At 39.3% G+C, this 14,498-nt stretch overlaps 1 protein-coding gene across 1 annotated transcript in view; it reads right to left on the reverse strand.

Moving 5' to 3' along the window:
* Positions 1 to 2,379: 2,379 nt before the first annotated feature.
* LOC148357615 (putative G protein-coupled receptor 149) overlaps positions 2,380 to 14,498 on the reverse strand; it is a 32,960-nt gene continuing 20,841 nt past the window's right edge. The window contains exons 4-5 of the mRNA XM_088346353.1: positions 7,807 to 7,950; positions 2,380 to 4,520 (exon numbers count right to left, since the gene is read on the reverse strand). Of these exons, the coding sequence (XP_088202479.1) occupies positions 4,023 to 4,520; positions 7,807 to 7,950 (642 nt within the window). The 3' untranslated portion in view covers positions 2,380 to 4,022. The remainder of the gene's footprint in view (positions 4,521 to 7,806; positions 7,951 to 14,498) is intronic.

Consider the following 14,498-nt stretch of genomic DNA (forward strand, 5'->3'; position numbering starts at 1 on the left):
TCCACCATATTGGACGGTTTTCTAGCATGAGCTGTCCGTTTAAGGTCAAACCACAGCATCTCAATAGGATTTAGATCTGGACTTTGACTTGGCCACTCCAGATCCTGAAGCAGCAAAGCATCCCTAGATCATCACACTGCCACCACCATTGTTTACTGTTGGCATCATGTTTTTTTGTCAAATTCTGTGCCATTTTTACGCCAGATGTAATGGGATGCACAATTTAAAAAAAATATATATTTTTTTTATCTATGAGTCAACAGAACGTTTCTCCAAAGCTCTTGAATATAATTAAGAATCTTTTTGGCATATTTGAGACGACTCATTGTGTTCTTTTGTAAGAGCAAGGTTTTTTTTTGCCTGGGAACTCTCCCCTGCATGCCATTGTTGGCCAGTGTCTTTCTTATAGTGAAGTCATAAACACTGACCTTAACTGGGCTGCTTTGCTGCATGAGGACCAGGCTGTGGTTGACAGAATCATGAATTATTGTGTTTACCAGAAGATCCTGAAGAAGAACGTCCGGCCATCATTTCATACCCTCAAACTCAAGCACTCTTGGATCATGCAGCTGGACAACAATCTGAAAACACGCCAGCAAGTCTACCTCTGAATGGCTCATAAAATCAAAAAGGTTTTGGACTGGCCAAGTCAAAGTCTGAAATTTAAATCCAGTCAAACAGTCAGTCAATGCAAGAAAACCCGTCAAAATGGCAAATTTGAAACAATTTTGCAAACAAGAGAGGGCCAAGATTTATCCACAGGGCTCATTACCAACTATCATGAACGTTTGATTTTTGATATCGCTGCCAAAGGTGGCCAAACTCACCATTAGTTTCAAGGGGGCAATACGTTTTTTGATCAGGGCCAGATAGGTTTTGATTTTTTTTTGTGCCTTAATAAATGGAATCCACATTTCAAAACTGCATTTTGTATTTCCTTGGGTTGTTTCTGTGTGATATTAAAATTGGTTATAGGATATGAAATCTTTTTGAGTTATAAATAAGCAAAAAGAACAGGAATCAAGAACGAGGGGAAACTTTTCAGGGCACTGTATATAAAACAAAAACTAACAGAGATGAGTCCGAATGATGAGTCAGAATCACGGGGTTAGATGACCCATCTCCTAGCAGCCCGGTCATTGGTGACATCAATCGTGTGACCTTATTTTTACCCTTAAACTATGTCCAACCCCATTTTTTGCTAAATACTATCATGTATCTAAAACGGCCAAATTTGTATTCATCAATCCTAAATTGTCTTTTGCAAAACACAAGACAGTCAAGAAGTCCTGCATCCAATCCCAAGGTAACTTATGCTTTCAAAATAAATGTGAAGAGTATGGCAGTCAATTACTTTGTATGGGTCGAGCATTTAAAAAAACAAAAAACAAAAAAAAACTAAAGAAATTAATGAGGGTCGATGTGATTAATAAATTGTGGGATGGAAAAAAAAATAACAAGAAAAATCGCAAAACCATAATTGTATATTATTGTAAATTTTCATCAGATTTTGATTATTGCACTAAAAATAATAATTGGTTGAAATAAATTTAAGTTAGAAAAAGAATAATAGGCAAAAAAGCAAATCAAAATTTTGCAAAAATGTTTTCTCTTTTTCGCTGCATTTATTTAACGTTTAAAAAAATCATTTTAATAATATAATACTTGAAAATTAACTTAAATAATCAAAATTTAAAATAGGACATTAAAACAATTTACACTAAAAACAATTATTTCAACTTTTATTGATAGAATTATTTTTGTCATATATTTTTACGACTGAATAGTTAAAGGTGATATAAAAGAGATCAAAAAGTTTTCAAAATGATTACTTAAAAAATGTAAAATATTTCACAAGGAGTACCTCACAAAAAAAAAAGTGGGAGCGGTCTGACTTTGGGGATTTTTTTCTTTTGAAACTTTCACTGTAACCACGGAGGGAACCGGCAAAGACAGGTGTGCTTGCTATGTAAACATTTTTGGCAGCACCCAAAGACGTTACAACCCAATCACGCTGATAAGACGTTAGCGCTTTTCCCCACAAAAATGTGAAAAAAGGCATAACTTTGGAATGAACGGAGGTGAAGTGTTACCAACCAATATCGAGCAATCGGTCTCTTGTCCCCACCAATATCTTGCGATCAGTTAAAAAAAGATGAGGGGCGCGAGAGGATTTCTTCTTTCCAGGGGGGACGTGACAGAAAATCATTAAGAAGCACAGATAAAAAATATATGATGGGATATATTATGAGAAACTCTTTTTAGCTCACAGATAATGGGATCGAATTCAACTCACCCATGATCCTCAACAGGACAGGCAATCAAAAATGTTTCTGCATTGATTGTTACTTTAAATGGAAAGAACGACAAGTTAATCGATGCTGTTGAGCCAGATGGAAAAGCTCCAGCTCTCCCAATCAATTTACTTATCAATAACAATTCCCAGATTAAAGGTCTGTAGAACTGTGAAAACTGCAATATTGTCTCACCAAAAGTAAAGCGAATGGGTTACAGCAATGCTCTAAAATTAAGTATTAAACAAAGTGGTTGGAGCGAAGATCTGTCCCCTTAGATCATAAACGTTAGTAATAGAGATGGGTGATCGATGAATGGATCAGAAACTGACAAATAAATTGTCCAGGCTCTCAAATAAGCTATTAATGTTCGTACCCAACCATGGTCCTCAACAATTGCTTCAGGGTGAGACATCCAGTGCATGTATAATAAATAATTTCCAGAGGCCTCCTCGCTATGTCTTCAGGGCTTGTCCAAAAACTTTGCGCAGGCCTCGGGGTGGACACGTGACATGCTACCTAGCTGGACTATCCGTGTATCTTGGTAGGTGGAACAAACAGGAGATGGGTGCTAATGAGTTGACCCTAACTTCTGGACCAGATAAAATGTTTTAGGTACAGTATTCCCTTAACATTTCCATTTCAGCTTTCTCATACTCGTTGCATTGTGGACTTTTTTCTCTTATTAGATTTCACGGATAAATACGTACTTGGCAGAGGTACATTGTTACAAAGAATGACAATACAAAGGAAATTATTATTATTATTATTACATCGTCACTTTAAATGGTAAATAGGCTGCATTTATATAGCACAATGACCAGTCAGGTTAAATCTCATGACACCAGAACTGTGTCGCACACGCGCTAACCACTACGCCAGTACGCCGTACTGCTACCGTTTAAATACATCTTATTAATATTAACATCTTATTATATTTATGGGTGTTTAGGTATACGTTTTATTCAAATTGTGTTTATTTTTGAATAGGTAGGAACACATAAAAATTATGCCATTACTCCCTATAAAAAAATTGTTTTGATACTCAAAAACAATTTGGTTTTCGAACACTGATCCCAAAAGGATTTCCTGAGGCCTTCTGCTGCCATCCTTATCAGTGTGGATGAGCCTCCCTCACATCTCTTTCTTCACATGGTTAATCCGTGCCTTGCCATAATTGTATTTATTTTATATTTTTATTATTAATAATGTTGTTTTTATTTCATTTAAACCATTGTGTGTGTCTGTGAACTTGGTGTTTCAGGTTGATGGGTGGGAATTATTTTTTTTTCCTATTGTACATTGACATCTTTTATACTGCACTTTGAGATTCAATTCATTGGCTGAAACAGGCTTTCTTTGATTTTGAATACCAAGGTTTCAATGTGATACTCAAAATTTCGGCACAAAATAGGGAGAAAATCCTCACCCAAAAAAGCCTGGAGAGGGGTGGGCGCCGCCAGGCGGTATTTGCCCAAGACACATCAAAAAAGGTGGTGCTCTGACGACCCTGACAGTTAAGGATCTGTGAACCAAGGTATTACTGTATGTGGTTCCTATCTTGCAGAAATTCCCTTTGTAGGGCTGGTTATGGAAAGCATTAACCGTGAAAATCAATGGAATACTGTATTCCAATAGGAAAGTTATCTATGTGAAACACTGCACTACCTATGTCTCTCCATTAGTAGAAAAGAACACTAACAGCTGTCTTGAGCTTACTGAAGAGTTTTAATCCTCCCCATTTCCAGCTTGTTTTCTATAAGCCTCGTTGAGCAGCTGAATTTCCTCCTGGTATCCCACGCTGCTTTGCGTCTGTCGGCGACTGTTCTGCCGATGGGCCTCCACCGTGTCGGGGATGGTGATGTTGATGGCCTCCGCCTCGGGGTTTCCACCAGTAGGGATGAGAAGCGAGTAAGAGGCCGTTTCACCCAAATCGCAAGAGACGAAGCGGTTTTCCCGGCGCGAGTAACGTAAAGACGGCGAACGGGCGTGAGTTGAGGACTGACTGATGTTGGACACGATTGATACGCTGTCCATGGCTTCCTCATTGTCGCAGATCTCAAGGACTTCCAGGTGGATTTTCACGTTGGTGTCTCCCACCCCGGTTCCCATTCCGATGTCCAGTCCCATGCTGATATCATTGATGCTTACATCAATTGGTTGGCCACCTGTTTTGCCTTCTACACTTGGCTCGTGGCCAACAGATTTTGAGCGGTACACCTCCACCTGTAGGACAGAATATTAAGTCATGTCATGTTTATTTGTATATCGCTAATCACAAAAAGTATCAAAGAGCTGCATGGACCTTCATAACATCATCCCCTGATCTGAAACCTACACGAGGCCAACAAAAAGTCAAAAACCTCATCCTGAGGTAAATAAAGAATCCTGGAGAAGGGAAAACACATGAGGTAAACCGGGATGACCAGGCTGTGATGAATGTTGCCAGGGCATCAACAGACAATGCACAGCCCATCCATCCATCTATTATCTGCACCGCTTATCCTCAGTAGGGTCGCAGGGCTGCTGGAGCCCATCACAGCCACCTTCGGGCAGTGGGCATTGGACACCCTGTACTAGTAGCCAGCCAGTAGCAGTGCACACAAAGACAGACAACTCATTCTCTCATTCACCAGCCAATTAACCTGACGCATGTTTTTGGAATGTGTGAGGAAAGCGGAGTGCCCAGAGGAAACCCACGCAAGCATGGGGTGAACATGCAAACTTCACACAGGGAAGTTTGATCCCATGACCTCAGAACTGTGCCGCACACGCGCTAACCACTGCGCTGCCGTGCTGCCCTACAATACACGACCATGAACATTTAATATAGGTAATAACAGAATGTCCTGTTGACAGCTTCCTGACCCCAAATTTTGACCAATATTAGAATAGGACAAAATAGAACTATTTTTATTGTCATTGATTACAACATACTGTGCGTACATTGTTTAAAAATAGATAAACATCAATATCTAGCATTTTTTGTGCTTTTCCCTCATAACTCCTACACTGCCAAACCAGGCAAATTAAGTCTATAGCCTTGGATAAGTTCAATGTCATTGACGTCTAAAGGAGTTAATCATAGTGAATTAGTTGTTGTTATACATTTACACCATTTCTGATTCATGCTGGCCGAGTGGCCCGTGAATTATAATTTTCAAAATTTGCAATTATTTAGGATGTATATTAAATAAACAGAAATAAAAGAGAACATTTTATTGGATTTTTTTTTATCATTTAAAAAAACTTAGTAATATACACATATATTAGTTAATATATTTTTCTTATAAATTAATATAAATAGTTTATATTTTAAACAAATATATCAGAAATATTTTAATTTATTTTAAACAAAGTAATGTAGATTATAGGATGAATACAAATGTTTTTGTCATTTTAATATATACTTACCGGTATATGTATTTATAATTGGGATAAAATAAAGAAAACGTTTTTTGTAGCTCACCAGTGTTGGGTCACATTTCCAAAATTCACTAAAATACACGGCGGTACAGAAAATTCAAAAGTGATGTTTTACTGATGTCACAATCACCCGGATCGGGAACACCTGTGTTCAGGATTTGGCGCCAACAGCCAGGACAGCTGATTGGCGCACCCTGTACATTTAAATCCCCAGCTTCCGGTAACACTTTTATCTGATTGTACTATGCGATCTGTTGCCATCTGCTCAGAAAGCCCGTACCTCCGACTCTTTGCCTGTCTCCTGTTTTTCTACTTGATCTCCGTTGCCGACCCGTTTCCGAATTTGCCTACGACCTGCCCTGCCCGCCCAACTCCTGATCTCTCTTCCGAACACAACGACGCTCTTCTTCTCTAGCCCCAACCAACAACACGACGACTACGCCTGTCCACGACCATTCCCGCCAAGCCTTCACCTGCCTGTCAAGTCTCGACAATCCGTCAAACAACGGATCGAAGATTCACGTCTTGTCATTCCTTCCTTCCAATAAAAACCAAGAAACGAGAGCAAGTGATCTCAGTTTTCCTTCCGTCCCGCCTGACAACTGATTTAATTATACTGGAATACTATAAACAGCAATGTCATTATTGAAATGGCAAATGGACCCCGCCCTAAAATCCAAAAGCTTGTTCATGCAAATTTTCACAGAGATAATATTTGACCAGTCACACCTAGTTCCTTTTGTGGAAGGTCTCTTGGCAGCCCAAAAAGCGGAGCAGCAGCTTGTGTGAAGAGCTCATTTTTGCATGGATATTCTGGGCAATTTATGTGGTCGTGTCAGCACTTCAAGCACAGAAAGAAAATGCTGTGCGATTCCATCACAGGATAAAAGGTTGCATTGATCATGTTTTGTTGGGAGCAGCTTATCCTCTAAATTGTGCTGTGCAAATATTTTATATAGCTTGTGTTATATTTTACTAGTTATTTCCTTTGTTGTTGTGCTCTGTGCAGCCTTCTGAGACTTTTTAAAGCGCTATACAAATAAATATGACTTGACTTGACATTTGATAATCATTTGTTAATTGCGTCCAAACAAAACAATACACAGTAAAACATTAATATGATTTCTTTAAATATTTTTTATGATTTTCATATGATTTAAACCAGGGGTGTCAAACAGTCGGCCCGTGGGCCGAATTAGGCCCGCTAAGGGATTGAATCCGGTCCGCAAGACAGCGCTGAGGGAAGCGCAAGTGAAAAACGAGCTGGAGGTTAAAATATGTCCACTTGATGTTGCCAAAGCCAGGTGTTGTACATGTATTTCTTTCTCTTTCCCTCTCTCTCTTGTCCTCTCTTTTCCTCTCACTCTCTGTCTCTCTTTTTCTCTGTGTTTTTGTACCTTTTTTTCCTCTCTCTTCCTTTTTTTCCTTTTCTCTCTCTTTTCTCTCTCTTTTCCTCCCCCTCCTCTTTCCCCCCTTCTCGCTTTCTCTCCTCTCTTTCTATCCTTCTCTCATTCTCTCTTTGGATTTCTTTTTCTCTCTCTTTCCTTCCCCCTCTCTCACTATTTATCTTTTTATCTCTGTTGTTTCTCACATTCTCTCTCTCTCACTCTCTTTTATTGCACTCTCTCTTTCTCCCTGTCTCTATTTCTTTGTCCCACCCTCTCTCCTTTTCTCTCCCTCTCATTCTCTGATTCAATAGATATATTTTTAAATTTTAAATAAATATGATTATCTTTATTTTCTCTTTCTTTTTCCCTCCTCTTTTTTCTTTTTTCTTTATTTTTACTTTTCCCCAATTTTTCACATGTTTCATCCTATTTTTCCGTCTGCCATTCCTGTTTCTTTTATTTTCCTGATTTTTCTTTTGTTTTCCTTTTTCCTTAGTTTTTATTTTCAAAGTATAAAAACATTTTCAAAATAAGGGGCAAAAAAAAAGCAAATACCCATTGCCCAGGCCTAAATGCAATGAAAGAAAATTTTACATGATCAACAACTTCAAACAAATTTAGAAAAAATAAATAATAAGTGATTTGGATGAATGGAGAACATATAGATTCCAAATGTAAATTAAGAGACTCGTGCATACCCTCTTGGCCTTGTTGGGGGAGATTTTTTGTCCTTCGCTGCTGACCTCGTAGGTAGACAGAGAGAGGGTCTTCCCAGTGGGCGCTTGCAGGGACACCGTCCCCTGAAAGGCGCACAGCGGGATGGAAAGTCCGGCTGAAGACTTCTATAGTATAAAAGTGCATGAAGAATTATTTAATTTTATATCAAGTTTGTTCTTCATTATAACCACCACAACATACTAATATGATTTATGTTCCATTTTTGGGGAGAACTTTGGATTTGGTTTTAAGTGAGTCATTAATTTTGAAAGTATATGCCAGGTGTATAACAATCGTGACGAGAGAAGAAAACAGTGGAAAAATGGACTATATGTAAATCACAGGACTCCAATTCCATATGTCTTTGTGTGAAAAAAAGATGATTTCTTGCAAGCGACAGGACATGAAAACTGGTACGAATCCCTGCAAGTGATAACAGAAAAAAACAACAGGCAAAAATAGCTGGATAGGCCCGGATCGGCTGAAAAGAGTGAATAGCTGGAGTTGGACAGAGCTGGGGTGCTCGGGTAGCTTTAGCGGCTAGCGGGAGAAGAAGTAACAATAGTGGCAAACCATGGCCCGAAGTTGCTAACATGAATTGCTTGAGAATGGAACTGTGTGAAAAAAGTGGACGCTGCGGGAATCACGGGACTCAGCAACGTTCACTTGCATGACCAGATGTTAAAGGATAGTGACACTAAAACACATCCATAGCCTGCAGCCAAGTGGCTAACATAAGTGGCTAGAGAAGGAAATAGTAGGAAAAAGGATCAGATGCCTGAATTAAGGCTATCATCAGATACAGGGCTCAGCTGTGTGCAGGTAGAAGCTAGTGGTGAATGATTACACACTTAAAAGACAAAATAAGATGGAGCTCCCTGTCTCCATTACCTCTTCACTGTCTTTGCATCAGCAATAACAAGAAGAGGAGCAGAGTGGGGAAAAAGACAGCGAGTGAGACTTGAATGCTAAAGATGCATCATATACAACATCAAATAATGCTTAGAAGCCATTGGCGTGATGAGAACATAGATAAGTCAGCGTGTTGAGGAGACATAAATCAGTTTAGGCCCTGGAAATCAAATCATCAATGATCACGTTTCAGGGCGCAGGACTGGATGAAGGTCGTCCGGTTTCTCTAATAAACGAATGGCAGTCGGTGTGGTGTTGTCGCATGTGATTTTGTAAGTCATCTGCCTTTTTTTGCAAATATCTCGTTGTCCACTACAACTGACGCCTGTCATCAAGATAATAAACTTTGATCCTTCGAATGAGATTAATTGGTTTCTCGTTAAGAATAAGTCCATATTTGTTTTGTGAGTTGGCCCTAGACATACTGTAAGAAGATGAAGACAATCATGAGGAAGGGTATTTAAGGTGGCTAGTTGCAAATTGTTCTCCTCTTTGCATCTTCTTTGAATGGATCGAGACTTTCTGTTCTCAGGGAGGTTAGATCCGTAAAAGAATGTCAACTGCAAATTATTAGCTTTGGTTTTCAGTATTATGTCATTCAACCTACCAGGGTTGGGGAGTACGTAATGGAATACATGTATGTGAAATACAACGTCGTTACGTTACTGTATTCCTTTACAGTTACAGAAATAACGACATATTCAAATTAAAGGTACATTAAGTAAAATAGGGATTACTTTGCAGGATTACAATTTAAAACGTATAGTTCTTATACATAATGCGTCGATAGACAAATTGTGTCGCAATTTCAATCGCTGACACGAAAGAGAGAGAGATAAGGTTTACACACGACGCCGGGAGCTGTATCTGTTATGCAGATTGTACAGACTTGCAATTAATCACCACTGCATGTTTGTCAAAGTGTGTTGCAGGTAAAAGCACTTTTATTTTTGTCAGTATTTTGTTTCTCATTCAATGTAGCACTCTTTTTGTCTTTTTTTTAATTGGCGCATGACTGCAGCTTCATGAGGGTGTTAGGCCACAAAGTTGCATTTAGTACAACAAAGGTACATTTAGTAAATGCGGTACCTTCTCAAGGTTTCTTCATTTTCTTCATGTTGAGTTTTTCCTTGCCCTCATGCAGGTTTTAGATCAGGTGATGGTGTAATAATAGTCTGTGGTTTACAATAATTTGTGGCATGTGCAGCCCTTTGAGACTCCTTGTGATTAAGGGCTATACAAATAAACATGACTTGACTTTTTTTGTATTTCTCAGTTAATTGTTTTTCAAAACCCACTCGTTGATCACTGTGTTGTGATGTTGTGAGAATGTTTTACTTAGACTAGTAGATCTGAAAACTTTCAACAGGTTTTGCATCCCCACTTCAAACAAGTAAAAACACTTGGTGTTTTTAAAACAATATTGCGTTCTTAATGTCCTCTTAATGTAAACTAAAACAGAGCATATGTCGTCTGCTGTGTGAAAGAGGTTTATTTTTTTTCCTAATAAACTATGCTACGTGGTTAAAATTTGAGCATTGTTTGAAGAACTACAAGCAACTACCAAACCCTGGTTTCCTGCAGTTCTTTTTCAATGTTATATAGTTCATTTATGTTTTGCAAAATTTAGTAATTCTATCATTTTTTTTTGTATTTTACAAGTATATTTGGTAATGGAGTAATCTGAAAGTAATCGAAAATAAACCAATTACATTACTTTAAAATCATAGTATTCGAATTACGTTATTGATTACATATTTCCAGAGCTAACTAGAAACTTATCAGATTACATTTTTTAAGTAACCCACCCAACCATGCAGTCTACATTAGTAACCTACCCTACATATTACAATCACAGATGACAAGGGAAATTTTCCTAACACAACACATTTATTCAAAATGGGGGAGGAATCCATGTTTGGCATTTAATTTGTTAGCTGGTTTATTTTACCAATTGAACCGACTCACCACACTACACAAACTTAACACTGCCCTCCAATGACCGGAGAGAGCAATTGGTTTGTATTTTTATTTGAATGATAACTTTTGATTGAAATGACCTAGAGACATGCTTCTTTTTTTGACAAACTTGGAAAGTTATGGCCACCCACGTTTGACATGCCTGGTTTAGGGGAAGAATACCAAAAGCTAGCTCAGAAATTTCAGTTGTCAGTTTCCACTGTGAGAAACACAATAAGGAAATGGAAGCGCACGCGCACAGATTTAGTCAAAGCTGGAAAGGCAGGCCAAGAAAAACCAAGATGAGCAGATGCATGAGCAGATGAACAGTCAAATCAACCCAAAACTTTTTTATAAATCCTATAAACTTCATGACACTCCTCAAATTTCACTTTGTTTTTTAATTTTGTCTGCTATATTGAACTTAAATTACTGTACTGAAAAACCTGTGCTTTATAAAAGCATACCGGTCAACCTGTAAGTTTTTGCCGTACAAAGTACGTTTATTATGCATTGCACGACGTACAAGAAAATCTGTGCAAAAAAACGCAAATTTGTCAATTATGGGTACCATCTGGTATACACCGACTATCACGAAACGGCAAATCAATCAAGTCAAACGAGTTCGCCGCGGTAGCCTCTATCTCAGTATGGTTTTTTTTCGTTGCAAACGAAGCCAGCGGCTTGATGCTACTGTGCGCATGCGTCTGCCGCCTCTGATTTCATGTGGTAGCTATGTAGTAAAAGGAAGTCCGTCCCTTTTTAGAGAACCGTCTTTTTCGGCTCAACTCATTAAAGAGAGCCAGCTCTCAAACGGCTCAATTGCTTTGATGCATTAAACTACGAATTATTATGCTGTATAGAGAAAAAAAAGAGGAAGTATAAAAGGAGAAATTGAAAAAAAGACAGGTTTGTGGTTATCCCTTTAATCAGTATATTACCAACAATAATTTAATTCAGAAAATTAATTCATAATTTGAATAAGAAAATGTATTATTCTACTAAATTATATATGCATGTATTTTTTCCTTCCACAGTAAACGTCCAAGCTTCTGAATTTTTGAACTTTTTTATAATACACCTCATTCATGTCGAGCAACTCAGTATCTCACAACAAAATGTTAATTAACAATATATTTATTATTATTAAATACTTGGCTGGGCTCAACTCTACCCCCAAAACTCTTTGCTCAGCATTTATGTACGTTAAACATAACCAACAGCGTATCCAGCAACAACTTACAACAGGCCTCTTTACTTAAAACAGTAGACAGCCAGTTCCATTCCAGACGCTTGCTTTTCCTCTAGTGATTGGTCAATATGCATTTTTCCATGATTTTTGTGGTTGACTTTACATTTGTTGAGTATTTAAAAGGTAACATTTTTTGGTATTTTATCTTTAAATTTATAAAGATGTACTTGTATGTTCCAGTGTTTTTCAGGGATGTGTTTCACAATTAGCTTTTTAAAAATGTTATAGTTTATTCTATTTTGTTGCTTATTCGTTGTTGCACTGAAGTCAATATATTTAATTGACTTTTTGTTGTGCCACAAAGGGATTCCAGTTGCTTTACTTTAAAGTTCCCTAGTACAGTATAAAAAGTTTCAACGTTTAGATAAATGATAAGCTGACTGGATTGGGCAAATTAAATGCGTTTGTAGTTTAGTAAAATAATGGATTAAAAAATATCAATTTATTTTATGCATAATATTACAATATTATGGGTAATATATTGATCAAAAGGATCCCCCAAAACCTGTCTTTGTCGCGACCAGAAACGAATCAGGACCCAAATGCGTAACATAAGCATAAGTTTTATTGCCAGGAAGAGGAAGGGCAGCGCCCGCGATCCGGTGCCCGCCGGATGCGGGAAGCAAGCCGCTCACACAATCTGATTGTGATCCGAATATGGAAGTGGATCTTCCGGAGCAGGGATAGCGGTGTCGAGGACGGAAAAACAAGTCGATAGCAGGGACAGGAGAGCAAAAATATGGTTGGAATTAAAAACGGGTCGTTAGCCATGACGGGAGAGCAAACGTGGTCAGGGACGGGGACAAACAAGGGTATCAGGAACAGACGGGTGAAAAAACAGGTGCAAAAAGCGAGACAGATGGGATTCAGAGTGAATGTTCTTGCCTTGTAGAAACAGAGGTTCACTGATGGACTGACAACAGGCGAGAGACAGGACTGGGCTTAAAAAGGACAGGGAACCAATCAGGTAGCCCGCAGCGGCTGGTGCCAACGAGCGGGCACAGGTGATTCGAATCAGTCATCATGACAGTCTTTTTTTTTAACCTCTTTTGTCTTTTTTCATATTTTGCTTCTTGTTTTCTTAGCTTTTTACTTCTTTTTTTATCCATTTCCCTTTTTTGTTTCTTTGTTTCCTTGGTATATGATTTACTTTTATCTCTATTCTCTACTGTCCTAGTGTTTCTTATTTTTCCCTGAGTCTTCCTTTTATGTATTTACTGCGTTTTATCACATTTCTCTTGCTTGGTTTGTTTTTTTTCCTTTTTTTGTCAGGGACCCCTCTGGGGTCATGCAGACGCAAAATGCAGAAGCAAGGTATAATGCAACAATGCGTTGTTTATTCAGTCCAGATTTGGTACTCATGTGGGCCAGATGGAATCGAGGCAACCGTATCTTGATTAGCAGAGGTAAGTTGTCGAGGTCCAGGGGCAGGCAAGGTGTTGGTGAGCTGAAAAACTTACGTTGGCAAAAGGCCAAATGTTCAGCAGGCACAATACGTGGTCGGTAGAGGAGCCAAGGGTTCGGGACACTGAAAAAAAGACTGACACGCCGCTAAAACAACACAAGAATGGCAACGGATTGGCAAACATGCCCAAAAATAGGAGTGCTTAAATAGTGAGCAAGAGAAGTGATTAGGGTGCAATCAGGGCAAGGGCACTGATCGCGGTCCTTGTGTAGGTCTCGCGAGTTATTGTGCTGCTTCCCGCCCTGAAACAGACTGTTGGAAGATGCATCTGAGCGCAGTGGTCAATGCCTAAAGGGAGTTGCAGAGTGCTGAACGCCGACTCCATTCGCCTGTAGCCCACGCCTCCACTCTTCTAGTAAGGTGAGACACAATGAAGGCTATCTAGGACCGCTAAGGGGCGATCGCTCCCGCCATCATGCTGAAACATCACATTGGGTCAGGCATGACAGAACATTATCAGAGGTGCCAGATAATTTTTCAGGGCGAGAAAGATGGATTAGGTTTGTGCTTGAGAGCGTGGTCGGGGGCGGGGGAACTCCAGTCAGGCGGGGGAGGTCTGCCGGAACCACTGTGGGGCCGGTAATTCCTGCCAGTCCCTCCTTTATTTGCCGAAGTTGGTCCGTCAAGCATGACAAAATTGTATTCTGGTCTTCCAACTACCTCATGACATTGTCGTTCAGAGAAGCCACTGAATGTTCCTGCTTAGACAAGGGCGTTGCGTACATCATATGTGTCTGCTGCTTCCATGCTGGCTAGTTCCTTCTGTTAGGGACCCCCTTTGGGTGGCGCGGAAGCAAAATGAAGAAGCAAGGATGAAAGCAACAATGGGTTCTTTATTTGGGCCAGGTTCGGTGCACAAATGGGATGGAAAAATCAAAGCAACCAAATCGAGGTCCAGGGGCAGACAAGGTTTGGGTGACCCGAAAATCAAAATCTTTGGCAAGCAGAGTACATGGTCAGAAAAGGAGGCAAGGGTTCAGGACGCTGAAAACAAGACAATGCTGAGACCCCGCTAGAACGAGACAAGTATGGCAATGAACTGGCAAATATGTCCAAAAACAGGAGTGTGAAATAGTGAGCAGGAC

The sequence above is a fragment of the Urocampus carinirostris genome, chromosome 10 (assembly GCF_059441175.1).
Source record: "Urocampus carinirostris isolate Australia breed hairy pipefish chromosome 10, RoL_Ucar_1.0, whole genome shotgun sequence".
NCBI classification, from domain to species: domain Eukaryota; kingdom Metazoa; phylum Chordata; class Actinopteri; order Syngnathiformes; family Syngnathidae; genus Urocampus; species Urocampus carinirostris.